We start from the raw sequence: 26,274 nt of genomic DNA, 5'->3' as shown, positions 1-26,274 counted from the left end.
CTGAAGTCGCCTCCTGCTGTGCTGCTCTGGGGTTCCATGCCCCTGGCAGACAGGTAACCCTACCCTGTATCTTCTCCTAGCCTTATTTTTTCACATGTGCCAATTGAGTAAGGGGCAGCAGACAGTGACACTGTGACTTCCCAAACAAAGTCATTAAAACAAGGTAATGAAAGTTCTACCCAGTTTCAGGTGGGGTGGGGGGGGCGCTCTCTCCTGGAGCCCTGAGCTGCTATGCCTGCCAGGAGCTGCCACACTCAAAACCTCTGACTATTTCGGGGCCACCAGGCTGTGAGGAAGTTCAAGACACATGGAGAGGCCTTGTCTAAGGCACTCTGGGGAAAAGTCCCAAGCAATCCCAGCCTCTAGTTTCCAGGTGCCAGACATGGAGAAGCTTCCAGAAGAATCCAACCCCTCATCATGCTAGCCACCCCCGGCCATTCCCGTCCATCCCCACGGAAGCCACGGATATTGTAGAACAGACACACGTCACCCTTGCTGCTCCCCCGCCTGAGTCCTGGCCTCATGCAGACGATGTGACTGATAAGGTGGTTGTTTTAGGTCCATCCATTCAGGGGTGGTTCATTAGATAGCCACAGATAAACAGAGCAGTGTGCCAACTCCTGGAACACACAGGACGGCACTCAGGGCTGGGTTCTGGGTGTTCACTACCTGGGAAAGGTAGCTCTGTCTTTTGCATGGAGCTTGAGACTTGGTTGTGACACCAAGGGGCCAGAAATGAAAAGCCCCCTGGAGAGTCCCTGGCTGAGCAGGCATCCACACCTGTGGTCAATCAGGCCAGAGGGCCCGCGGGATGGCCAGGGCTCGGGCAGCCCTCCCTGTTCCCTATGGATGCCTGCTTTCAAGTCTCCCGAGCCCCACATGGGCCTGGGGCCGCCTCCTGTGTATGGAGGGGAACAGGACTGTTTAGTCTGCTGGGCACATTCCTAGATTTTTTAAATAAATAGCAGATTATGAGCGACTCAGTCCAATGCTGCCATTTGGCCAGGCCAGAGTCTTCTGAGGTGTCCCTTGGGAGGGAGCAGCAGGAATGGCAAGTTGGAGGCTACTGCTGGAAAGTGGGAACGCTTTCCCAGCCATAATTTATAGGGGATATGCTTCTAGTCCTTTCTGAGGTCCCCAGGAAGTTTTAGTACTGACACTGCTACTAATAATTACTCTCACATTTGAAAGCTTGTCAGACAGCACGAGGTAATTCATCTTCACCCCTTACAACAGTTGCCCTAGTAGCCTATCTGCTATTCCCATTACACAGATGAAGCAACTGAGGTTTAGAGAAGTCAAATGACTTTCTCAAAGCCATAGACCTAGCAAGAGGCTATGGAAATGAAGGTTCATGTCACTTGCACATGCCAGATCTTATTCACCATGCTATTTTGCTCCTCCACGCCCAGAAATAGGGAGCAGGATCCCACGTCCCCGCCCGCTCCCAATGCGCACACCCTTTGCCAGCCTATCTGCTATTCCCAAGGCTCTTTCCAGCCTGCACGGAGCCATTCTCCACTGTGACTCCCTTTTTCCATTTCACCCTTCGCTGGATCATTTTATGCCTCTATTCCCTCTGCTAATTCAAACTAATTAAAGTATAAAATAGAATAATTGCTTCTATCCCTATACTCTTTTCCCATCCACCCTGAGTACCGAGTTGTGTTCCCTTTCTGGGAGTGGCCAGCCTGACAAGTTGGGTGGAAACGAGGGCCATCCAGTTTCTTTTCATCTTGTTGCTTGGTTTTTCACTTGGCTTGTGGCCTGATTTTCCCCGGACTCTCGGTCTGACTTTCATTAGACACTGAGGATAGGGGTGCAACCTGTGTTCATGCCTGCAACATCTGTTGACTTGCTGTTGAGTCTGGGGAGGGCTTTCTAGGGAGGAGTCAGGCATCCCCTCGGTGGAACACCTGGGCAATTAACAGCAGGACTGGGGAATCAGTTCCCAAACTCCCCCCTGGGACTGACCGGCCACAGATCTATTAACAGTACATTAACATTGACTTGTTAGGAAGTGGCACTAACGACCCAACACTTCTTACCAGTCCTATTTCTTAATTACATTTAGTTAATTGAGGGAGGGAGGAAGAGGGAGAGAGAGGAGAACGAGTGTTATATTGGTATTAGATTGTTAGCTTTGTGGGGAGATGAGAACCCCTTTTGCAGAATGTGAGACCAGGGACGAGGCTCCACTCTCCCGCGGTCCCAAGGATATAACAAGGGCCATGTTTTGTAGAAGGGAGGGGTGGGTAAGTGCTGGGGATAAGGGTGGAAGGAAGGGAGGAGATTAGGCTACCCAGAGATTTGTTATAAAGTGAAGTTTTGGGAAGCTCCATTCCCTTGATGTCTTACAAAGTCTTAGGACTTTTAGAGAACTCCAAAGTCTTAAGTTTCTACCTGTAGTGGTTTAGATATGGCTTTACTGTGTCCCCCAGGAGTGGAGCCTAGTGGCACATACATAGATCATTGAAGGCACTGTCCTCAGAAGGAACTGAAGTAGTTCTCGAAGGATCTGGGTTATTTCTTGCAAGAGAGTTCTTAAAAAAGAGCAAGCCTGGCCCCTCCCAACCCTCTTTGCTTTCCTCTTGTCATGTGAGCTCTTCCTTTCACATATACTCCTGTCATGATGTCATCTGCCATGATATGGTGCAGTCAGGGAGACCCTTACCAGAGCCTGGGCCATACTGTTTGAACTTTTGGCCTCCAAAGCTATAACTGAATAAACCTCTTTATCTTAAAAGTTACCCAGACTCAGATATTTTGTTACAGTAATGGAAAAAGAACTAATACACTGTCTCATCACAGGAATACACTTATCCATAAGCAAACCAGCATTCTGACTCTCTATAGTGTTCATTGTTCAGGGAAGAATGTCATATGAACACACATGGCCTCATATACCTCTTCTTCAGCAAGTCCTTTTGTTCTAAACTTAAACCTATTAATGGTGATTTTGATGTCATCTGCAAAAAAAAAAGGAGTCTCAACACCAGGACCTTCAATGGCTCTTTAAGAATTAAAGGGATGTCAGAGTCAGGTTTTTCATCTCCATCTTTAAATGTGGTGAATCCAAGTTCCTGAGAAGATAAAAGCCCAGGTCACCCAGGGAGCAAGAGGCAGGGTCTATTGTCTGGGCCACAAATCACTTATCTTCTTCCTAATCATCACATATAGTCTCTGCACTCCTAAGTAATGGAATCAGAAAAAAAGAGGTGGAAGCCATGTAGAATCTTAATGACTAGTGTTTATGTGGCATGGAGGCAGAGTAAGAAGACCTTCCCTATCTATTGTCTCAACAAGTCTCACCCTGGCCTTGTGTGAAACTCACTGAGGTTAAGTGACTTGTCTAAGGCCACTCAGCTACAGAACAGCCTGAGTCAGAGCTGTGGACCTCAGAGACAATCCTGTTATCTAATTTAACTCCTCTAACTCATAAAGGAGGAAACAGAAGTTATGAGTCATGCTACTGGTTATTGCAAAAGCTGAACTAGAATCCAGGACATCTGACATCATTTTACTGACTGTTTTCCAGCCACACATTAAACTGCCTCCTTGAAGAGGTCCTGGCTGTCTGTGAGTACTCTGTGCTCAGCTGGCTCAGACAGATGGGCCTCCTGAGCTGCTTTTGGCCCTCATCCCTGGACTCAGCCTCTGGTGAAGTCACCTGGCTACCTACTTCTACACGATTTATGGCTGTCCAAGTGACAGGCTTCAGAGCTCCACCACAAATCCCCCTTAGACTTGGCCTCCTGATTACAGCTCCACCTGGTACAGAGAGCTCCCTATTAATATCTCACTTGGCCAGAGACAGCCCCATGGCATTAAACCCACATTCCTCCTCTATCTGCTCCTTTGCTCATTATGACTGGCTACTACTCAACCTATTTGGTGCAGATTGGAACAAGAATAGGACACCCAAAGCAGAAGATGAGGAAAAAGGAGAGGATATTTAAGGAGAAACCACATGACCACATGGTTTGACCAGGAAGCATGCGCTCAGATGTGGTATCTGACATGGACCCAAGAGATCATTATACAGCCTGAAACCTTCTTATCAACTTCTAGCCCTGACCCAGACCCTCTTCTTTGAAAACATTTTCAAACACAACCCATTTGACAAAGGACATGCAGCCAAAATGTGCCTTGGCACCTTCTCAGTTCCACTCAGGTCTTGTTGGTCACTTCCATTTGCTGCTTCTGCTTTTTTGCTACATTAGACTCAGGAAATCCAAGAGAGAGCTCTTACCCAGGCTCCCTGCCTGGTCCTGAGCCATACAGTGTGTCTCTCAAAAATATCATGCACAGTGTGGGTCTATTCAATCTTTTTGATCATCCATTTATCCACCTATATAGGTTGCATCTATCCATCCAGCCTTCTAAGTATTCCTGTAGAAGTGTCTGGGATGGTGCTCACTAAATGTCAATGTGCTGTTACATTTAGGATTTGGTGACTTGAGCCTGTTGTCTGTAGGTAGTGATTGAACTGGATTGGTGAGCATCTACTATTTTTATTTGAAAAATAACCTCCAGTCTTCAAAGTGAAGAAGAATAGGAAGAGAATACAGAGCATTCATAGAACTCAATCTGACATCATAGATACCCGGGTACCTATCTCTCTCCCTCATTAGACTGTAACCAACTTAAGGGTAGAGATCAAGTTCCACTCCTTTTCATGGTTTCCCAGAACTTTGGGCCCAATAAATATGTGTCCAGTAATGGTTTCTCTTAGGTCCATTGCCTGTTTTATTGGGATGATAGATGTGTTTATTTCCAACACTCTCTCACTTTAGGTTAGGCAAAGCTTCCTCCAACTCCTCCCAGTTCCCATCTGGACCTGTTTATGCCTCAATTGCAGGGGCCACATTAAAGAAGGTAAAAAAGACAGGTGGGTTCAAGAGGCTCTGGATGTAATTTGCATGCAATTAGCATATGATTTGTGTCATCTATTCTCAAGAAGTAATTTTCAAGTTAGAACTGCATCACTGCATCCCTTAATGCTGTCATGTGCCTGCTTGCCCCTTTCCTCCTCCTGTGCTTATCCCTCGTCCCCTGATTCAGATCCCTTACATGCAAAAAGAAAGGAGGGAAAGAGAACTCTGAGAAGGGCGAAGCCGATCAAGGACACTGGAATCCTGGCAGAATACTCAGAATGACACATGAGCCGGGGGGTGCCTCGTGAAAGTGGTGGGTCCTCCAGCCCCAGCATCCTTCTCCAGCCTCAGTCAGCATCCTCAGCTGCTGAGACAGACTCATAATCCTTTTTAATCCTTCTTTGACCTTTATCTGACTTATCCTTTTCAGGAAAATGATAAAGACCATCGCTGCTGCTCAGCAACGGTTAACCCACTGACCAAGTGAATGGAACGAACCAGCCTTTCTGAACACTGGGCGTTCGCTTGGTTTTCTGGATCTGCAGGGATCTGGTGAGTCCTGTCCTCTCTGCTTCTTTTCTTCACCACGGCTTCCTTGGCATTGCCCTTCTCTCTGCTCCCACACATTCAGAGAAATACAATCTGGGGAATAATGCTCCTCCCCGCATCCGAGAGGTTGCTACCTAGCAGAGGGTAGAAGTCTGTTTTGTAGGACTCCCCATCTCTGCAGGCATAGGTTCAGCTTCCCAGAGCTGACCAGCTTCTACCCTGCACCAGTCTAAGACTCATGCCAAGATTTTATCTCCTTCTGGGACCCTATCTTGGTTCTGTCTCTCCCAGGAGCAGGCCAGCCTGGAGGCCTGGATTATTTACACCTCTTTGGCTCCCTTGAGCAGCAGACTCTGTGGGCCCGAGAGCAGTAAATCTACCTCCTAATCACACCAAGCTGCTCCATGCAGTCTGGCCTGTTCTTGCCGGGCTGTTCATCACTCGCTGAGACAGGGACTGTGGCCTAGAGAGAAGCCTCCGGGAAGTGGCTGGCCCAGCTTGCTTCCCTCTGGCTCCCTGCAAAAATCCTACAGGGATTCTGCCTCTTTCAGGACCCTTGTGCAGGAAGCCTAGGTGGAAGAGCTTTTTTTGAACTAAGGTGACAGAGTATCAGCAGTTTCTTGGAGTCTGGAAAGGAGAGATGGGCATCAGCACTTACCTGTCTCTCAGACATGACGTATAGGTAGCGCTGATCAATGGAGAAAGCCATGTCACGGAGGATGGGACTCCCATCTTTGAGCACAGAGACCATCTCATACTGGACCCCACCATGGGGGGGACCATCAGCTCGAATCTGCAAGAGAAACAAAGGTATCCTCAGCATGTACACTCTGCCTTCCCTGAACACTACCTGCTTTTACCTAGAAGAGGTGGTTTGCTGAAAACAATTGCTACCATTCCCAGTCACTGCTCTGTAACCAGAAACGCTGCTTACTTCAAACGTCCCAGTCTCCATTGAGAGAATACTTTCCCAAGCCATCCAGGTGCACTGACTGGGATTTCTGATGGTGGATTTATTTTTGTGTGCACATAGGCCCTCAGGAATAATTCTGACTATCTATATGTGGTTATTCTTGTGCGCATCTACAGATATTTATAGCTCTATGGGATGCAAGTGTATGCAAGTGAGGTGTGAGCATGGGCACACTTATTTGCGGATGGAAAGGGAGAGTCGTCATATATATACATTATCTTTACCTCAGGCAGATATAGGGAAATGCTGGGAAGTTATACAAACCATTGAAAAGCAGTCATAAAGAGATTCAAGAGTTTTGGACATTATGATGTCTTTCTTCACCCAGATATAGGCTCTGACTGTCTATGAGTCCACCCAGTGGGATGTGGTAATCTAGGAATCCTGGCTCTTTCTGTCCAAGTGCATCCCAGGACAATAAGTCAGAAAGGACTTGGATGTCATTTAGTCCAGGGTTTCTCAGCCCTGGCTGCACATTTGAATCATCTGGGGAGTTTTAAAAAATATGAATGCCAGGGCCAGATGCATCAATCAGAATCTCTGTGGGTGGGGCCTGGGCATCTTCATTGGGTTTAAAATCTCTCAAGATGAATTTAATGAGCAGCCAGGGTCAAGAAGCAGTGATAAAATCCAATATTCTCAAATCACAGTGCCCTCAGAACTGCCTGGGGGGTTGGGAAAATGCAAGACTGAGCCCACCCCCAGAATTTCAGATTTGGGGGGGATGAAGCCCACAGATGTGCATTTCTAACCACTTCCCAGGTGCTGCTGCTACTGCTGGTACAGAAAGATGAGACGTACTAATTCAGGCCGACCCCCATATACATAATACTGAAACCCAAAGGAGAGAGTTCTCTAAAGTCACGCAAAAAGTTGGCTGGGCTACAGTTGTAGCTCAGTGGAAGAGCACCTGCCTAGCATGTGTGAGGCAATGGGTTCAATTCTCAGCACCGCATATAAATACATAAACAAAATAAAGGTCCATTAACAACTAAAAAAATATTTTAAAAAAAGTTGGTGGCAAGGAGTCCTTGGTTTGATGGTGCTCCATCCCTAGTTCCTTTCCCCAGAATAGCAGTGACCCTTGACCAGTGTTATCTTCCCCAGCTCATTTACTTTGTCTTCTGCCCACCTAGACACCCACCTCCTCCAGGAAGTCTTCCCAGCCTCTCTAATGGCTAATTAATGGCACCTAGACTGATGCTTTTTTCTATCAGACAGCCTGTCCTAGGATATCATAAGCAATCGATTTGTTCATTGTACGTGTACTAGCTAACATGTATTGACCATCTATTTGAATTGTTTTCTAATTGTTTCCCATGTGTGAAAGTTCTGCCAATGCTTTGAAGGCAGGAATGTGTTTTCTATTTCTTCTGTGACTCTCCGAGGGCCTGCACAGTCTGGGGGACATAGCTGATGATGGATTAAAGGGAACACTTGAGACATATGTGTTGAAAGGAACACAGATTGTGAACCAACTGATGGAGTATCCTGGACTTTTTATTGCTAAATTGAAGTTAGATCAAAAGACATTTTCTTTGGAAGATTGGAGGAATATACCTCCTTCCTTATACTTTTTGACTTCTCAAGGCGTGGTCTGCACCTGCTGGCTTGGGCAGGACTGAGGTAAGTGGGAAGCAGACCATGAGTCCCAGGTGGGTGTGAAGTTCTAGCCCTGGAGTTCTCAGTGGTAGACAGAGCAGAGTCCTGCCTGAGGCCCTTGGGCCTAGATTCCAGGGATGGGAACAGTGGGTCAAGGCTTAGAGTGAGAGGCACTCACCTGCTTTGGTGGGTGACTGCGGGGCTCTGCATTTGAAATTGAGGCAGTAACCCCACCTTGCAGGTTGGACTCCTACTCCTAAGCTCCATCCTTCCCATTTTACTACCTCTCTAGGGGGGCTTCCTGCATTCAAAGATGCTGCCTTGACAACTGTCACTGAAGCCCCTCCCTCCAGTGTTGGGAGCAGGGGGCCAGGTGGAGGGCAACTCCAGGAGTCAGCCATGATGTCATGGGGTTGAGGCATCTATTCTCAACCCTGGAGCAATTATTATGAGATTCAAGCAGAAGGAAGAGCAGAGTCTCTATTGGGGGGAAAACTTTTCAGGATTAAAATGGTTCCCCTTATCATTCAAAGCAGTGTTCTCCTTTGGATAAACAGGGCCAAATTTCTATAAGGTGTTTGCAAAAATGTAGTAGCAACGAGTCACAAATTTCTTGATTGCTGTAGGAGGTAGAGGGAAGATGTGATGGTCATGGCTTTCGGGTGGCTTGGCCTCAGTTTTCTGTCTCTACAACCTGGGGATTGAGGGTCTGCTTCTTGCATGACTGAACCATATCCCACCCCCGAAGGGGAAACCCTCCCATGACAGCCACTCCTCTCCAAGGACATTTGTGTCTCCTTATGGTGCTGGTTCAGCTCAGGAGCTGCAGAACCAGCGCCCCCTCAGGCCTGACCCAGGACCTCCTCACTCAGGAGACAGGTTGACCCACTGCCAGCTGGAGCAGCCACCCGCACTGTGAGCCTGGGTACTGCCTTGGATCCCCAGAAGGTGTGACACAAAGTCAGAAGGAAGAACGAATGCCACGGGTCTGGCCCTCCCTTTGTGGTCCCTAGGACTAGACGATACTGTGGTCAGACTAGAGCTGGAGCTGACCCAACTATCTGTTAGGACCAATCCCAACCATTCACTTTTTACTGAATCAGAGACCTAATCAGAAGCTTTTTAAAACTCCCTGTCTGCACCCCAGTCTTTTTTGTTTTTTATACTGGGGATTGAACCCAAGGGTGCTGAACTACTAGTCACATCCCCAGCCCTTTTGTTTAATGTTTTATTTAGAGACAGTGTCTCCCTGAGTTGCTAAGTGTCTCACTAATCTGCTGAGGCTGGCTTTGAACTCAAGATCCTCCTGCCTCAGCCTTCCGAGTTGCTGGGATTACAGGCATGTACCACCATGTCTGGCAACCCCAATCTTTTAATAAACCAGTGAAACCAGAATCAGTCCTACATAGATCTTGAACATCAGCACTAAAACCAAACCAGAACAGAAGATGTTGTTCATCCTGAACCTGGACTAAGCTGTCCTATTCCATTCAGCCTCCCTCCCTGGAAAGAAGGGCAGTCCTGGCCCAGAAGTCTGTGCTTCCCCGGGCATTCCCTACTCCCTGTTATCTGCCACAAGCTTGTGTAGCCCTTTAAGGAACCTACAGGAAGTCAGAGGAAATGGAGAATGGGAGCCAGAGGGTCGGAGGTCAAGGAGAATGAGGTGGGCCAGGATAGGCGGGCAGGAGGCTGGTGGACAACTGGGCTGCCGAGGTCTTTCTCTTTACTGGACACCTTCTGCTCCCTTTGGGTCACATGTCAGCATGGGAAGAATATAGGTCTGGAACCCAGGCATCTGCGATCCACTTCTGACTCCCTCCTTGCCTGGGCTTGGCACACTTTTAAGTAATAACCTCCCTGAGCCTCAGTTTTCCTCTCTGACAGGCTCAGATCCTGTCACAGGAGAGTCACTAACATCACTGCCAGAATGGCAAGGGCTTTGGAGCTCAGAGCCTAAGCTTTTCCATTAGAGGTACCCACCAGGATTGGAACCAGTCAGTGTCATCCAGAGAAAGCACACGGCACTAGAGAGATTAGCCCCAGAGAGAAGAGGGGAGTTTCAGGTTTCAAGTTGCCCATCCTTGCCAGACACAGGATGGTTAGTGGTGAGGGACTAACAGAAAGTCCCAAAATGAAAGTGGGATTTTGAAAGCCAATTAGTTGGGTCTATTCTGTGGTACCCCACAAAGTCACAGTTCTCTTCAGTGTGTAAGCTTGCATCCTTGGGGCCAGGTTTCAATGACCACAAGGACAGCCATAAATGGAAATAGGCCACAAATCCAGCCTGAGGGAATGCATTAACAGGGCAAGCTGCACAGGTCTCAATATCCAACCAGGCACTGGAGGAGCCAGACATGGGACAGAGAAGGAGGTGGCACGGACAGGTGGAATCAGCCACCTGAGCATGCTTTTCTAACTGGGTTCTTCCTGTCCTGGGAGGACTTGACTTCAGTGAACATGCAGAAGCCATGGGCCATTGCACTTGGTCAAGATTCCGAAGGGCAGTACAGGGAGTATAGTCTGCCACAGACAACGATGACAGTCTTCAATGAGACCTGCAGAAGACAAATTGTGCCTAAACTGCTGCACAAGGAGATTGAGATGAGCTCGAATAGAAATTCCTGCTTTGAAGACACCTGATTATAGAAAGGGTGACCACAGGAGACTGTGATCTTCTTAGGAGGGTTTTAACACAGGACAAACCCTTTTCTGTATAGTTCAACTCAGTCCTGCCTAAAGGCAGTAGGTTAGACTTGGTAAATTTTCAAAGGTCCCCATTCACCCAATGAATTTATTAATAGCTGCCACTTATATAGCTTTTACAACATGCTGGGAAATTTTGAAAGTAGGTAATAAAAATTAACTCATTTAGCTTTTAAAAGTACCCCTGATGTAAATACTATTATCATTCCCCTTTTACAGATAAGACATTTGAGGCCAGGAGAGTTAGGCAACTTTCCTAAGATCACACAGCTAAGGTCACACACACTTTAGGAGCCGCAGAACTGAGCTTTGTGCATAGTCCAAATCTCTGCCACTATGTAACTCTCCCAAGACAGGGTAATAAACATAAATATCTCTGTTCTTTGTAGCTGAGTGGAATGGAAGGGTAGCTTGGAAGTCCAAGTCTCCCATCTCCTTCATGTCCCCATAGTCAAAGAGGAAGAGTCACCCTTTTCCTGGGGGACAACAACATACTCAGAACCTAATTTAGGTTTTTCCTTGAGGTTTAAAACTCAGTTTAACAGGCTGACTTTGGGGCAGGAGCATGAGAGATAAAGCCCAGGGAGATTTACTGTCCAGTTCCAGGTGGGAGGGGACCCTTAGAAATGAAAATGAAATAGTAACCCTCTTAGTATCTTTCTTTTAAATCACAGCTATGACTGTACAGAAATTAATGACATCCTCTTTACTTGAACATCCAATTTAAATCAGCATATCCAATTAACTCGCTTACCTGTAGGCCCTCAAACTCTTTTTCTTGTGTGTCAATTTCTCCTCTAGTTAGCCTTAAATTATGGGGCCCTTACTTGGGATTTGGCACTCTTTATTACTTTATTAGTAGCAGTAGTAGGGGTGGTAATAGCAAAAAAAAAAATCTTTTTTTTTTTTTTCAAAAGCTGCTGGAGAACATGGAATTGGGATCTTCTAGGGTCTCTCAGTAGGAAAGAGATTGGTTTGACAGGCACCACCATGCAGAGGGAGGCCCTGGATCCTGTCTGGAGGGTGTGGATCTAATCCCAACTTTCTCATTAATTGGCTGGGTAACTTCAGGCAAGTCACTTCACTTGTTGATATCATAGTTTCTGTAGCTGCCAAAGAAGGGGAGTAACTCCTGCCCTTCCTAGTTTGAAAAGGATATTGTGAAAATGAAATGATTTATTAGCTATGAGTTTCAATGCTGTCCAATGCTTATTTATTACATGCCTACCATGAGCTAGACCTGTGTTACAGAGCTGAGGACACAGCGACAAATGACCCAGGACCCCTTCAGGAAGGCCAGCATTGGGGAAATGAACCATCTAACCCATCTTCCCAAACCTATGTGAGTCTTTCGTGAAGAGGTTTGCATGGAGATGCTAGGGGGAGCAGTATGGGATGGGACAGTGCTCAGCTGGCCTGCAGGAGGTCCTGATGGGGAGCCACCTAGAGGAGGTGAGGCCTAGTGGGAAAGCAGGGGTGGAAATGTGACTTCCTTGGAAAATGTAAAGTTCGATACAACTACAAATGTGGTTTTGTTATGTCTGAGCTCAGATATCTTGGAAACTTGGGTTTCCAGACTTGAGCATTAGGGAGGGGATAAGACTTTGACATGGAGTAGTGAGGACTCCACAGTGATTCCAGCAGGTCTCCTCCACTTCCAGCCATCTTTAGGAGAGGACTTTTTCCCTTGGTTCTCTGTTTGCCTCAGGACTCTGGGCTCCTGTGGGATATCAGCGTGGGTGTGGCATGCGTGTGGCGGGTGTATGTGTGGTATACACGGCATGTGGAGGGTGTGTGCATGTGCACATTCAGATCTTTAAAGAGGGGCAGGGTGGAGAAGGCCTGGAGATGCTCAGGCTGCTCTCTGAGTGAGTTAATGAGCAAGCGTAGCTGCACCTGTGCATTTAGTGCTGCAAGCAGATTCAAGCTCAAGTTTATTTTTGTAGAGCTTCATGACCCGAATTATTTATAGATTGAAGTCTTTGGTAAATTCAGTATGTGAGATTCTTCCTCCCTCTCTTCTGCACACATTCACACACACACACACACACACACACACACACACCACACATACACGCATGCGGGTGCATGCACACAGAGGCAGCAGCAACTTGCAGGGTGCCTGCGTGGGCCCTGCCTTCTGAGCTGTGGGAAGGAAGGAAGGAACGTTAACCAAGCAGAGTCACAGAGCAGCAGGCCCAGGCTCCCTGGAGGACAGCTGGGGGCCTGGCCCTAAATGCTTGAGTAATTGGAGGGGACTTAAGAGCCTGGCCTGTGGCCTGCACTGAGCCAGGAGAGGAGAGGAAGAGGGGAGATGAGGTGAAGGGTTCCCCCTGTTCACAAAGAGGAAAAAGGTCACTAAGATGGGCAAGCTTTAGGAATGCCTACTTCCCCCCTTACATGTGTGCGCGCGCACACACACACACACACACACACACACACACACACAACCTCCCACATACATACAGATGCTTCCAGCACTGGTCCCTAGCGAGTTGTCGGTCAATCACCAGGGCTTTGACATTGGAGATTGACATTTCCTGGTACAATTATTTCTATTTCTGTGCATGTTAAGAATCTGCCCCAGATATTCAACTGGGGGAGGGGACTAGCAGAGGGGTGCATAGGGCTAGAGGAATCTGGATTTTAGGGGGTTAGGCTTTCTCCTGGAATGTGGGGTGGGGTCCCAGAGCAACCTCTTGTTCTCAGGACTACTGTACTTTGGAACAGTCAGAATCAATAGCCCAGTGAATAGGTAGTGGATACAGTGAATAATTCTTGAACACTTAACAAGAGTAAGGTAATGTGCAGAGTTAGATTGGAGAGATTGGCTGCAGGAAGCCACAGAAGTCACTTTCCTTTTTCTAAACTGTGCCTTCTCTGGTCATCAGCCAGAGAAAGGTGGCCAAACATTGCCACTCCTGGAGTGGAGAAAAGCCACCTCCACTTTACACTTCCCGGTGGCTAATGACAAACTGCACCTTACAAAGGAACCTGGTTCCCTTTTCTGGGGTCTCTCCCTCTACTATGCAGGAGAGACTGACACCAAGATCTCTTGGCTCTCCCCCTGTCAGGGAGAGTTCTAAGGCCTAGGAAGAAACACGGGCTTATGAACTAGGCAACGCAGGAACACAGGGCTTCACCCTCAAACCAGCCCCACATTTAAACGCGGTTCCAGCTCCAGGCTTGGCATATCAGACGCTCAGGAAGAAGAAGAAGCTGCCAGGGGCAGAGGAAGCACTTGATTGTTCTGGGAAACAATAAGATAAACACAGCGAGGGACAGCCGAAGAATTAAGCAGCCTCAGATGAAATCAAATCACGCAGAGGCAAAGCAATAACTCACATGGAGTGCACGGAGTTGGGGGAGGGGGCGTAGAGGGGTGGTAGGAGGAATTAATAAAGAATAATGAGGAACTTTTGCCAAACTGGAATCTTTGTTTCTCCAAAGCTCTTGCTATGTGGGGTACTCAGAATCTCCATTCAAGGCACTGCACGCAGGTTCTTTTCCTGGGGATGCCCTGGTGGTTTGGGGATAGAGCTGAAGATTTTAGGCATCTTGAGCAGGGACTGGTTTCGATCCACCCTTTGGAGTCCGTGTGCAGGGCAGTGTAGCCTTCCTCACCTGGCACTGAAAGAGTTTGGAAGTGAGGGAAGTAGAATATTGACAGGTCAACTCCCTTGGAAAACACCTCATCCCACTCCCCAGGAGGTGAGAGGAAAAGAAAACCAGCACTTTCTGGGACTAGATATACATAGTGCTTTTGAATAGCTTCCTCTCATTATTAATTTATTTCAGCATGTTCATTGAGTGTCTATTGAATGTCAACCAATGTGCAAAAGTATGGGAGCATGAACATGGATAATCTCCAAAACGCTGTGAGGTAGACCTCCCATTTTGCAAAATAAGGAATGTTAAATGTTGATAGCTGGATCACACAGTTGGTAAGTGGCAGTGTGGAACTCAAAGCTGGGTCTACCTGATTTCAAAAGCTGCAGGCTGTCTTTCTCTTTCATTCTACCACTCTCTGGGGCCTTAGTTTTCCCTAAGTCAAACAGTTGGGCAATGCTTTCATTGGGACTAAGAATTACATCTAAAAAGAGCTGGGTGCCTGGGGAACAGAATAGATCATATAGCTGTCTACTCCAGTGTGACAAAGAAGGCCACCTGCAGTTTGCAAAAAAAAACCCCAAAGGGTGGGGAGCTTAAGAGGGTTATTACCCTCTTTAATTAACTCGTTCTTTTCAATGGCCTGTGATTGCCCTGCATTGTATGATCTGGAACAGTAGCAGTTTGCTTTCATCAACACTGAGGCTAGCTTTTGATCTGCAGGGATGGGAAGGGAGGTCTAGAGCTCTTAGGGCCACTATCTGGCACTGGGCTTATGTCTGAATACAGGAGACTCCCTGAGATTTTAAAAGGAGAAATCATTTTAAAAATGCACGTGGCATGGGATAGCATGGTGCAGAAAATCACATGGTAACTGGGAGAAATGGAGACCACATCCATAGCGCTGTATCTCCCTTCCCATAGCTAACGGGTTGTGTCTGAGTTTTTATTGCCTCTTATCTGTAATACTGCAATAACCTGGAAATCTCCCTGCCTCCGGCATATTCCTACTCTAATCTATTTTACCAAACACTGCCAGATTAATCTTCTTAAAACACTTATTTGATCCTGCCTTTTCTGTATGCAAAATGCTTAAATTTCAGGTGTTTGTAATTTTCTTTCTTTTGCTTATCTCAGTCTCCTAATTTTTCAAAAATGATGACCGTACACTACTTTTGGGCTATTGAAAAAAAAGTAAATCATCGCATGCATTCATGCATTCGCACACACACGCATACACATACCACCTAGCTGTCCCCACTTGATAATTTAGAAAAGTTCACACTCTCCAGTTTGTCATTCAAAGGTCTAACTGAGCCTTTGCACCATTTTCCATTTCCGTCCCCATCCATTTGGTCTTTGTGACTTTGCTAGACATTTTATTCTACCTCATACATCCTAACCATCCTTTAAGACCTAACCCAAATGCCACCTCCTCCAGGAAGCCAGCACTGATTGCACCTTTGAACTCTCATAGCAGCTGGCATGTCCCTTGGTGAAGTGACAGGTGAATATATGTAGTTATCGTCCCCAGGATTAAAGTGCCTGGAGAAGAGACTATGTCCTATAGAGCTTCATCTGCCTTACTCTGCTGGTACTTCTGTGCACACAGTAGGCTCCCCAGAACACATGAGTGCAATGAATACACTTCTATTGCTGAGGCTGGGCAGGAGGGAAACGTAATTCAGAGCTTATGCTTATTTTACCACTATTATTGTCAGACATGGTGCTAAGGGCTTCATATTCATTTTCTCACTCAGTCCTCACAAAGACCCAAGGAGGGCACTGTCATTATCCTCAAAATCAGATGAGAAACTCGAGGCAGGAAGAGCCCCAGGGCTGGCAGGCAGAGGAGCCAGGATCTGAACTCTGTTGGCCTTTCCTTTTTCCTAGGCCTGTTTTTCCATCTCTAGAGAAAAATGGTTAAGGAGAGAGGCCATGTGTCTGCACCACCCTCCCTGCCACAGATCTTCCAGAACCTGCACATAAACACTATGTACGTTCTTTTCTGTTGAACGATCTCCTGGCTCCCCGGTGGACTGGCAAGAGCACTTAGGAGGGAAGTACTGTAAACACTCAAGGAGCTGCTCTGAAGAACTCCAGGGCCTCGGGCTGGGGCTGAAGCCCTGCTGGCTGGGAGGCAGGTAGAAAGGGAAGCAAGGGTTGAGGTCAGCAAGGTCAGGTGGGAGCTGAGGTCTGAGCCACAGTGCTGGGAGGAGAGGGGGAAGAAAGCCTCCATCCTCCAAGGCCGCAGCAACCTGCTTGGGATGTCCCCTGTGCTGTGGTCTGTCTGACTGCCTGGCAGAGCCCAAGGGCAGAAGAGACAGCTGGGGGAGGGTCTAGGTGTGTTAAAGGATTCTGTTTGAGTAGCTGTCATCTTCACACCTTTCCCATCTCCCCTCCCAGGAGAGGGACTTTAATAATGAGCTCCTTCATGACAACAGACCCCTAATTAATTCATTGCTATTCTTCTGGGGCCAAATCATTCTCATCACAGTGGGGTGGGGGTGAGGGGTGATGAGCAAGGCTTGCCACGCTTGATTGGATGGACAGATACTAGCCTTGCTCCTTGCCATCACTGCTCCAAGACCTCTCCGGTCACCTTGTTCTCTTTAGCTGGACACCTGCTTCTCCCCAGTGTCCACCCCTGCTTGTGCTGACACTCCACAGCTCCCAGGCACAGGGCCAGCAGCCACTCTGCTGGTGGTTAGCTACTGTACAGCAGGGGCCAGGATCTCTCTAGGGAGGGTGAAGCGGGGAAGCTGAGCTTGGCCTTGGCTTTGTGAGGCATAAACTTTGTACTCCCCTTTCTCTGGGCATCTGAAGAGCACACAGTGACCTTAATGCTGAGCAAAGCGCAGGCCTGGTTCTCCTCTTCAGACCTCCATCCATCCTCCTGACCCGAGAGGCTTCCACTACCCTGATGCTGTATGTTCTCCTGGGAACTTGACAGACACAATGTCACCACACACAAGGAACAGCTTCAGAGGATGTGAATGCTCACGAGGGTCTAGGGACCACGTGGAACAAAATAACCTTTAAAAGTCCTCCCCAAAGCCAGATCACACTTAGAGACAATGCAAATGAGAAATTGCACAGGTCTCGCCTCGGGCAGCCTCTTCACAGAGCTGCTTCTTTCCTTTCTAGATAGTTCCAGCCCCACATTTCAATCTTCCCTTCCCAAAGGCGCTCCCTGGCCGGTCATGGCCGCTGACTTAACTCTCTGGGGTGGAGGTCACACTGGGGCACTCTCTCAAGGGAGTTGATTCTCATTTTCTTCATCTACAAAACGGTGAGAACGATTCTGCCAGCACCACAAGGCTGCAGAAGGAGCAAATGAGATGAGGAACTCGAATGCGTTTAGGGAGCTGGAAAGGGATGTGATTTTTGATGGATTTGCCTTCTATCTACCGACTTGGGTGGGACCAGACTAAGGAGAAGGACTCGGTAAGGGGAGAATTCTTTGGGGGACCAGGTGGGCAATCAGTCACCTCTATCTTATCCTCTCCAAGGAGGACAAGAAGGCACAGTGCAGGGGTGGGCAGGTGCCTGGGGTCAGCACCTTTGCCTGGTGGGTTTGCTCCCAGCCTGCCTGTGAAGACAGCCTCTTTCTGAGGGAGGAACAGCTTGGCTAGGGGTCTCCATAGGACCCATGCTGGGTGCTGGGGATGCAGGGTACTGAGGCCACTGGACCCAAAGGATGGCAGTGATGCGACTCAGGCCTGTTTTTACTTTTTGAAAAAGAGAAAAGCAAGGGGGAGGCTCCAGTCCTTCACCCACGGGGAGAAGGCCGCTCGGGTGTACCTTCGCCTCTTCTAATGTGCTCCTTGAAAAGAGCTGGAAGGAGCTGTAGCTCGGCTTTTGTGTAAAGTACTAAAGCGTCCCCCCTCTACCCCTCCCATGCCCCCACTCTCCTCGACTTTCTTCTCTTAAAAGAGCGCTGCACCTCTCCAGGGACTGGAATCATTAACTCAACAGCTCTTCGCCTCTCATAGCTTTTGACAATTTGTCAGTGAGCTGGAAAGTACTAGAGAAGCTGCAAAGAAGCAGAGAGGGTGGGACCAAGGGGTGTGTCTGAAGGACCGACTGGCCTCGGGTGTGCCTGGCCTCTGGCCAACACCTGGCCACTCTGTCTCAAGGGATGCTGGGGCCTGAGCTGTCAGGGAGCTGTGGTGGGTGGGAGGGGGTGGTGTCCTGTGGCTTCCCATCCTCACCCCCTTTTGCCATTGCCTGGAGGCTGCCTGGGGCTGGCTGACGACCAACTGGGACCAGGGATCTCTCCAGGAGAAAGGAGAGTTGACACTCCTCATTCTACCTGACACCAGAACCTCCCAGGTTGAGGTATGGGGCTGGGTCAGGAAGGATGGAGCTGTACTGACCTTCCAGCACAGTGAAATCCCTAAGAGGAAGGAAAACAGGTTGAGAGAAAGGAGGGTCATAGCTTTCTCAGTCAAGTTGTGATGCAGACAGATCAAAAAGACAGAAAATTCCAGGGTTCCTGAGAGACCATCTATATTGGAGTGTCTCCAGAATTGGCTTTGGACAGTCCCAGCCATTAGGAAGCAGGTGGCTTTGAGGGGATTTCACAGAAGAGGCAATGGGTCCCCAGCCTCCCCAGAGAGGATCATGGAATTCTCCTCCTCTCGCTCCCCTCCCCACACTAAGAACCCAGCCTTATTTGATAATCCTAGAATGGAGTATCGTTACCTACATGGAGTGCATGCTTTGTATGGGACACAGAGCCAGACACCTTACACAAATGGTCGACCGTGATCCCCCAAGTCCACTTGACTGGTAAGAACCCAGGACTCAGAGAGTGAGGTAAATGGCCTCAGGCACATAGTCGGCCAATAGTAGATAGAGACTTGAACCTAAGGCAGTTTGATTATTAATCCTCTTCCTTCCCTAAAAGACGCTCACCTTTGTCTTGTGTATCGTGTTAACATCTTACTGTCTGTCATTTTAATGCTCTTCTTTTGTTCTCTGTGCCCCTATCTGAGTGACAACATAAATTATAAATTCCCAGAGGTAGAAGCGGAATCCACATAGTTCATTTTATTCAACTTTGAACAGAGTGCCAAGTGCAACGGGTGCTTAAACAATCGCATTTTATCCTGGAATCAACCTGGAACGTTGGAAAGTGACAGACTTGGACCTCAAAGGCCTAACCAGCAAGTTCCACTTTCCTTAATGGCCTCAGGTACTTTGTTTTACTGTTTGTTGTTGCTCCCCGAGAGGAACTCATTGAATGCTGGCTGCTGCACGGATGTGGCAGCTTGGCACTTTCTCACGAGTTAATATAAGAAATTGCCATATAAAAGGAGACTCTGATTTTGATGTTAAACTCTCATCCTGGTTTCTCTACAAGGTCTCACATGATCATAAATCACTTAGAGAATGTAATGTCTGGGAATCATCTCTTCTAAAAAAATAGGGACAATTCCTTCTAGCAGAGAGTGAAGGTTTCTAGCTCATTTCATTTTCCTTTATGATTTGGCAGCTGGGGCCCTCAGGCCAGATCGGATGCTGGTCCTGGTACCTACGTTAAATTTTGGTAGCACATTTTACTTCCACTCCTTTTGTGGCTCAGATGTTCTAGTTCCAAACCGGTTCTTCTTACCCATGCTTGCCAAATCTTTTATTGTAAGTCACCTTAATTCCTTCTTTAGAAAAAAGTGGGGTATGAATATATGCAAATAATTATACTCATGTCTTTTCTTTGGACTTGTTATATATTGTCTTTGCATATTCTTGGGGTTTGGGGCTGTGTGCTTACAGCCTTTTGTCTCTGAAGGGAGCAGATGGACAGTGGGTGTTTCTGAGTGAGGGCCTGGGATGGCTAAAGAATAAGTGAGCTGCTGAAAGAGATGGGAGAGAGCACTCAAAACTCAGAGCCAGAGGATGACTTGGACTCTGCTGTACTCATGAAAGCCTACAGACAGGTTATGGGTCAGGCCCATAATAATGCTCCAGATCTATTTGTAAAATGAAAGAATGAATGAACAAATTAATGAATCAATGCTTTTCTGAGCCAAGAGATCCTTCTCATAGGAGAGAAGGCAAGGGCTGTTTGGCAGAAAGCCCCATCCTCAGGCCACAGAGGAGACTCAAGATCACTATGAGCCCAGCGGAGTCCAAGTTCACTGCCACATGCTTGCCAGGTCAGAAGCAGTCCTCACTTGCACTGTGTGTTGCTGAGTGAGATCAAGCGTGCTGCATGCCCACAGAAAAAAGTGAGTGGAAAGAGGGAAAGAAGGAAGGCAGGCAGGAAGGAGGAGCTGGGTGTATGCTTCTGTGGCTTTTTCTTTTTCCCTCACTGATAAGGGAAGGTGACAGGAATCCTGGTCCACAGGGGCTGTGGGGAGACAGGATCTCTAACCGTGTCTTTCACTTGAAATCTCTCAACTCCCACTTACTTCTCTCTTTTCCCTCCCTTCGTGGTCTTTCTCCTGTCAATCCCAAAGTCTCTGCACACCCGTGGTCTTAATTTGTCTCTCTGATATCTCATCTCTATCTCTCTCCACACACACCCCCTCTCCCAGATCTGCAAAGGAGAAGCTCTTCAGAGCCCTCCTTCTCCCCCATTGCCCCTGACACCAGAGTCAGCTCAGAGCAGGGAACACCAGCCCCAGAGCTTAGGGGCATTCCCACCACCCAACTGACCTGTGTCCAAACCTCAACTTTACTTTTAATCCCAGTGGCCTTGCCGACATCAGTTGGGCTAATTTTTTCCTGTAATTAAAAGGGAGCCCCCCCACTTCCATCTCTAATCCCAGATAATTAGCTCTCTGATTGCCAGTGGTGGGCAGGAAACCTCGTGTTTGGAGAGGGATTTTGGACAGACAGATTAGGCAAACACTATGCAGGAAACTGCACTGGGAAAACAGGCTGTTCTCAAAGTTTGTTGTTAGAAGAGATTTGGGGTGGGCAAAAGGGCCTAGTTCCCTCCAGGTGGTCTGAGCTGCCTCTGACCCCATGGGCCTTTCCAACAAATGGGGCGCTTGTCTTGGCTTTCAGCATTCTCCTGTCCGTCTTCCATCCGCGGAGCCCTGTGGTGGGCTCTCTCTCCCACAGGAGAGAAAACCCAGCAGAGGGTTTTCTCAGCATGCACGTTCCTTCCTGCTCACAGAGGTGTGCCTGTCTGCCTGGGAGAGGGACAGACAGCCCTTCAGATGGTCACTCCTACATGCTGGCTGGGTGACGGGAAAAAGTTAACAAAATATGATGAGAGGCCGCAGAACCACCGCCAGGATTCCTCCAACCCAGGGAGTGGGAGTGACACTAGGTACACGAACTGCCCCTATCCTGTAGGCTCTGGGGAGGAGTCCCCAGAGCCAGGCGTGATGCTCCCAGACAAGGCTGCCCCAGGTCCACACAGCAGGTGTTGCATTATCATCTGCTCTGCTGAGGCGAGCTCTGGCAATGACATTTTATTTATTTTTTTCTTTCTGCCACCTGATTTCCCAGCCCTGTGGTGGCACATAATGTCTTATGGAAGAGGAAATTGAGTCTTGCAGAAAGCAAATGACTCTCTCAAGCTCACAGAGCAAACCACTGCATAGCTGAGGACAAATTGCCAGGCTCCAGGCAAAGGGCTCTTCCCTGCTTCTGGCACAATCCCATGTCCTCTGGTTCCTCACTCTCTCTGTCATGAGAGTGTGGGTTTTTAAGATGTTGGAGTGAGGGAAACTTGGGAGATTTTGGACTCTGACAGTCAAAGCCTGGTTGACTCTTCCCTGGGGATCCAGAAGCCCAGTGGCTCCTGATGGCTTCCTGGACTTCTTGGTACCATGGAGTGGGATTGGTGTTTTCAGGTCCCATAAATAACTGGGTGTGGGCAGCACCCATGTGCTGCTTCCTCTTCTTCCTGTACTACTCAGAGCCCTAGGATTAGCTCACTCTGGTTCTCAGAGAGGAAGGGGTAAGAGTTGAAGCTGGGAGTTGGTGGGTGCAGTGCCTGGAGGGCCTGTGCTCTCAGAGTGGGGAGGCAGCAGCAGGAGCCTGGGGGCTGGCACCTGGGGGATTTGCCTAGACCGTTGGTTGAGGCGCCTGGCTCTGCTCTCTCACTGCGGCTCCTCCAATGAGCTCAGGATATGGGGGAAGGAGCCAGGCCAGGGATGGATTCCAGATGGGCTATCAGGTTTGCCCACAGTCGACTGTAAGGCTCCTCTGGTCTCGGCAGCTCCCTCGCTCTGATTCAGCTGCCCAGGAAGGCCTGCTGTGGAATGCCAGTGAAACCCAACCCCCGCTCCACCAGCTCCCCCGCCATCCCTCTGCTACTAGGGACAGCACATTTCTTCCTTTTCCTTTCTCTTCTTCATTAGCACAAAACCCCCCAGAAGGAGAAAGAATTAGAGCTGGAAATTTGGCTGACAGCTGTGCCTCTGGCTCTGGAGCTCTGGCCTACTTCTTCCTCGGAAGAAGTAGCTGTGTACAGTTTTGGGTTCTGGACATTTGGGAACAGGGTGTCTATATGGGGAGCTTGGGCTGGAGGCAGAAACTCCTTGTGTTCCTCTGATTGCCAGGTCTGTTCAGCTGGCAGTGACTGAGGCATGGGAGGGAAAAAGGGAGAAACAGAGGACACAGAACTAGGTAGAACAAGGCGACCAGGTACCTGATGGCATGAAAGCATCCCATTGCAGCAGGTTGGCATCTCAGCCTGTCCAACAGGCTGGGGAAAAGGCTGGCTTTTCTCATGTCCATTCTACAGATGAATACATGGAGACTCAGGGAGGTTCAGATTACAGATTTGGTTTTGGTTAAGTATTGCCATAAACATTTGTGAAAACCCACTAGGTGCCAGGGATAGTGCTTATGCTTTGGAGGTATAGGAACAGATGCAGAATGGGTGTGGTAGCACAGGCCTGTAATCCCAGCAGCTTGGGAGGCTGAGGCAGGAGGATCACAAATACAAAGCTAGCCTCAGCAACTTAGTGAGGCTCTAAGCAACTTAGCGAGATCCTGTCTCAAAATAAAATAAATAAATAAAAAGGGCCAGGGATGTGGCTCAGTGATTAAGCATCCTTGGGTTCAATCCCCGATACCAAAAAAAAAGAAAGTAACACAGATCATGCCACATACCATAGGAGCCAGGGCTGTTTTCCTGTTACGTAATTAACAGATTAATTATTCTCAGAGAGGGCCCAGTGGGCCTTGTAATATAATAGACTTTCACACATCCTCACCCATTCACTGCTGTTCAAACAACCCATTCATTTCTGCCTTGTAGAAAGAGGAAGGAATTATCACAAGTGGCATGAGAGGTTACATCAGGATTTTCTGTCTGGTATAATGTGCCTCAGTTTCCCCTTTGTTATTAAGATTCTGCTCTATGGTGGTTTGATTTTGGAGTTTCTAGAACCTTCCATCATGGCCTCCTCCACACAGAGTTGGTGTTCCTAGTCTTTAGGGTCTGCCCTGGGTCGTTTGTTAATGACTGGCAGGCTTGAGGTGATGCTGCCCTGCTAGGGTTGATTAGTTGGGCTGAAATTTGCATTTTGTTCAGAAAACCAGTTTGGGATCTCTGGCAGGGAGCAGCAGGACTCCAGCTTCAATGGAGAATGCCCCAGAGGGCCAGGCGTTTGAATTAACCACGGAAGCCTTTTCTCCCCTCTCCTCTCCTTCCTCAGGCCCCTTCCTCACCTCTCCCCTATGCCAGCAGGCTGGCTAGCTACAGCAAAGGACTCTCTGAACATGCTTGCAGAAGAAAAGAGTTTTCCCCCCCTTTCTTTCTGTCTTTATTTTTTTTTTTTCCTTCTTCTTCAAAGAAGATGCGAAGCTCCCTCCAGCCTCTCTGGAGAATCAGCAAAGGAACAGTCTGTCTCAAAATGCCATTAAAACATCTCTCAAATTAAAAACAGTCTTGGAATGTGCAACTTCATGAGGAGAGAGGGTCGGTGATGTGCGAGTGGTGGTCTTTGACAACCTGAAGGGGAAGGGAGGTGGTGTCAAGGCTCTGGCCCAGGACCTAGGTCCCTGCTGTGTGCTGTTGCATGCAAGTGCCCTCGGGCTAGACGTTCGGCCTCTCTGAGCCTCAGTGTCACCCCATTACTAGAAATAAAATCATTTTTCTCCTCCCTTCCTAATTTCCATGTGCCTTAGAGAGAAGTGGCCCTGTTATTCTCAGAGATAACATTCTTGGTTCTCATCACACGCCGTCAACCTAGCTCCCTCCCCTGCCCTTCCTTTCCCCACAGTCATGGTGCTATTTTAAGTTGAGGCTTCCAGCCAAAATCTGTACTTTATTAATTACGCGTCAACTACTCCGTGTAATGTTTAATGTGTTTTCCAGATTGTATCAAATCCACAGTGAAAGGAGAAGTCTGATTGTAGCCTGGGTTCCTGGCAGGGTGGGTGCTGGGGCAGGGGGATGGGCATCAAGAGCCAGCTTGAGTCCATCTTGACTTTGTCTCTCCCCTTCTTTGCCCTGGAATCTCTGTTCAGGCCAAGCCCAAATCCTGCTTGCTGCTCCCTATTTAAAGAACACAAAGCTCCCCATGCAGAGTTGAGGCTCCCTGATGGGAAGACAGAGAAACCCATCTCATTAGAAAAGGCCAAAAGGGCTCAGACAACTGAGCCCCATTAGCGGGGAGGGCAGAAGGCCGAGGGTGGTTTGGAAAGGTGGCTCAGTGATATGCCAAGGGAAGGCTGGATATGACACTGACCATCTGTTCTTCTCCAGAGAGGAGATGGAAATAGCGTTTGTATTGGGCAGCAAGATGCAAGAGAGCCCCAGGTGCTATATTCCCGCCTGCTTGGTTTCTAGGGCTATTTCTAGCTGTTTGATTTGGGACAAACCCTTCCGCTCTTCTGGGCCTCAGTTTACTGATCTGTAAAATTAGCACTTGCTCAAGATGAGTTCTCAGGGCCTTTCTAGTGTTAGGTTCTTCCTGGGAAAAGATTATAGGGAGAAGCAGAATGTTCTGGGGAAGTACAAAGATGAATTCTGCATGTGTCCTGCCCTCCAGGAGACCACATTTGGGGAGAGAAGGGAAAAATAACATGACATAAGAATAACAGCAAGAGGATTGTTGGGGGCTTCACCTATTTGAAGATGTTAAATGCCCACACAGCCCCATGAGGTAGGTCCTACTGTTACTTCTGTGTTACTGATGAGTAAAGTAAGGCACAGAGAGATGAAGGAGCTTGCCAGAAGCTGTCACACTCCTAGCGTATGGCTGGGTGCTGAACGCAAGGCCCATTCTAATGCCTATGGTATTCACCACCGTGCATACTTCCTTGGGGAAGGAATATCAACGATTGACATTCTAGGGGGATCCACTAAGTCTGAGGCTGGCCAATCTGGGAAGGCTTCGCTGAGGAGGTGGAATCTGAGCTAAGCCTGAAAGAACAGGTATTCCTCAGGCAGAGGCGGTGAAGCGTGTGGAGGACGGCAAAAGGGGAACCCGCAGGGCTGGAGCAAAGCACTGTAAGTGCGGCAGAGGAGGGGTGAAGAGGGATGTAGGAAGACATGGAGAGTTTCTGGTGGAGGGAGGCCAGGACCTTGCTCAAGAGTCTGAGCTGCATACATTGCTGGTGGGGCTGCAAATTAGTGCAGCCACTCTGGAAAGCAGTGTGGAGACTCCTTAGAAAACTTGGAATGGAACCACCATTTGACCCAGCTATCCCACTCCTCGGCCTATACCCAAAGGACTTAAAATCAGCATATTACAGAGATACAGCCACATCAATGTTCATAGCTGCTCAATTCACAATAGCCAGATTGTGGAACCAACCTAGATGTCCTTCAATTGATGAATGGATAAAGAAAATGTGGTATATATATACAATGGAATATTATTCAGCTATAAAGAATAATAACATTATGGCATTTGCAGGCAAATGGATGAAATTGGAGAATATCATGCTAAGTGAGATAAGCCAGTCTCAAAAATCCAAAAGACGAATGATCTCGCTGATAAGTGGATGATGACACATAATGGGGGGTGAGAGAGGGGCAAG

The 26,274-nt window shown here is 48.1% G+C and overlaps 1 protein-coding gene across 1 annotated transcript in view; it reads right to left on the bottom strand.

Moving 5' to 3' along the window:
- The window catches only part of Plxna2 (plexin A2), a 210,775-nt gene that overhangs the window by 109,075 nt on the left and 75,426 nt on the right, over positions 1–26,274 (bottom strand). The window contains 1 exon segment of the mRNA XM_047520205.1: positions 6,085–6,219. Within this exon segment, the coding sequence (XP_047376161.1) occupies positions 6,085–6,219 (135 nt within the window).

The sequence above is a fragment of the Sciurus carolinensis genome, chromosome 12, assembly GCF_902686445.1.
Source record: "Sciurus carolinensis chromosome 12, mSciCar1.2, whole genome shotgun sequence".
NCBI classification, from domain to species: Eukaryota; Metazoa; Chordata; class Mammalia; order Rodentia; family Sciuridae; genus Sciurus; species Sciurus carolinensis.
Note: the sequence above shows the minus strand (reverse complement) of the source record. Positions and strands in the feature narration are given on the sequence as shown.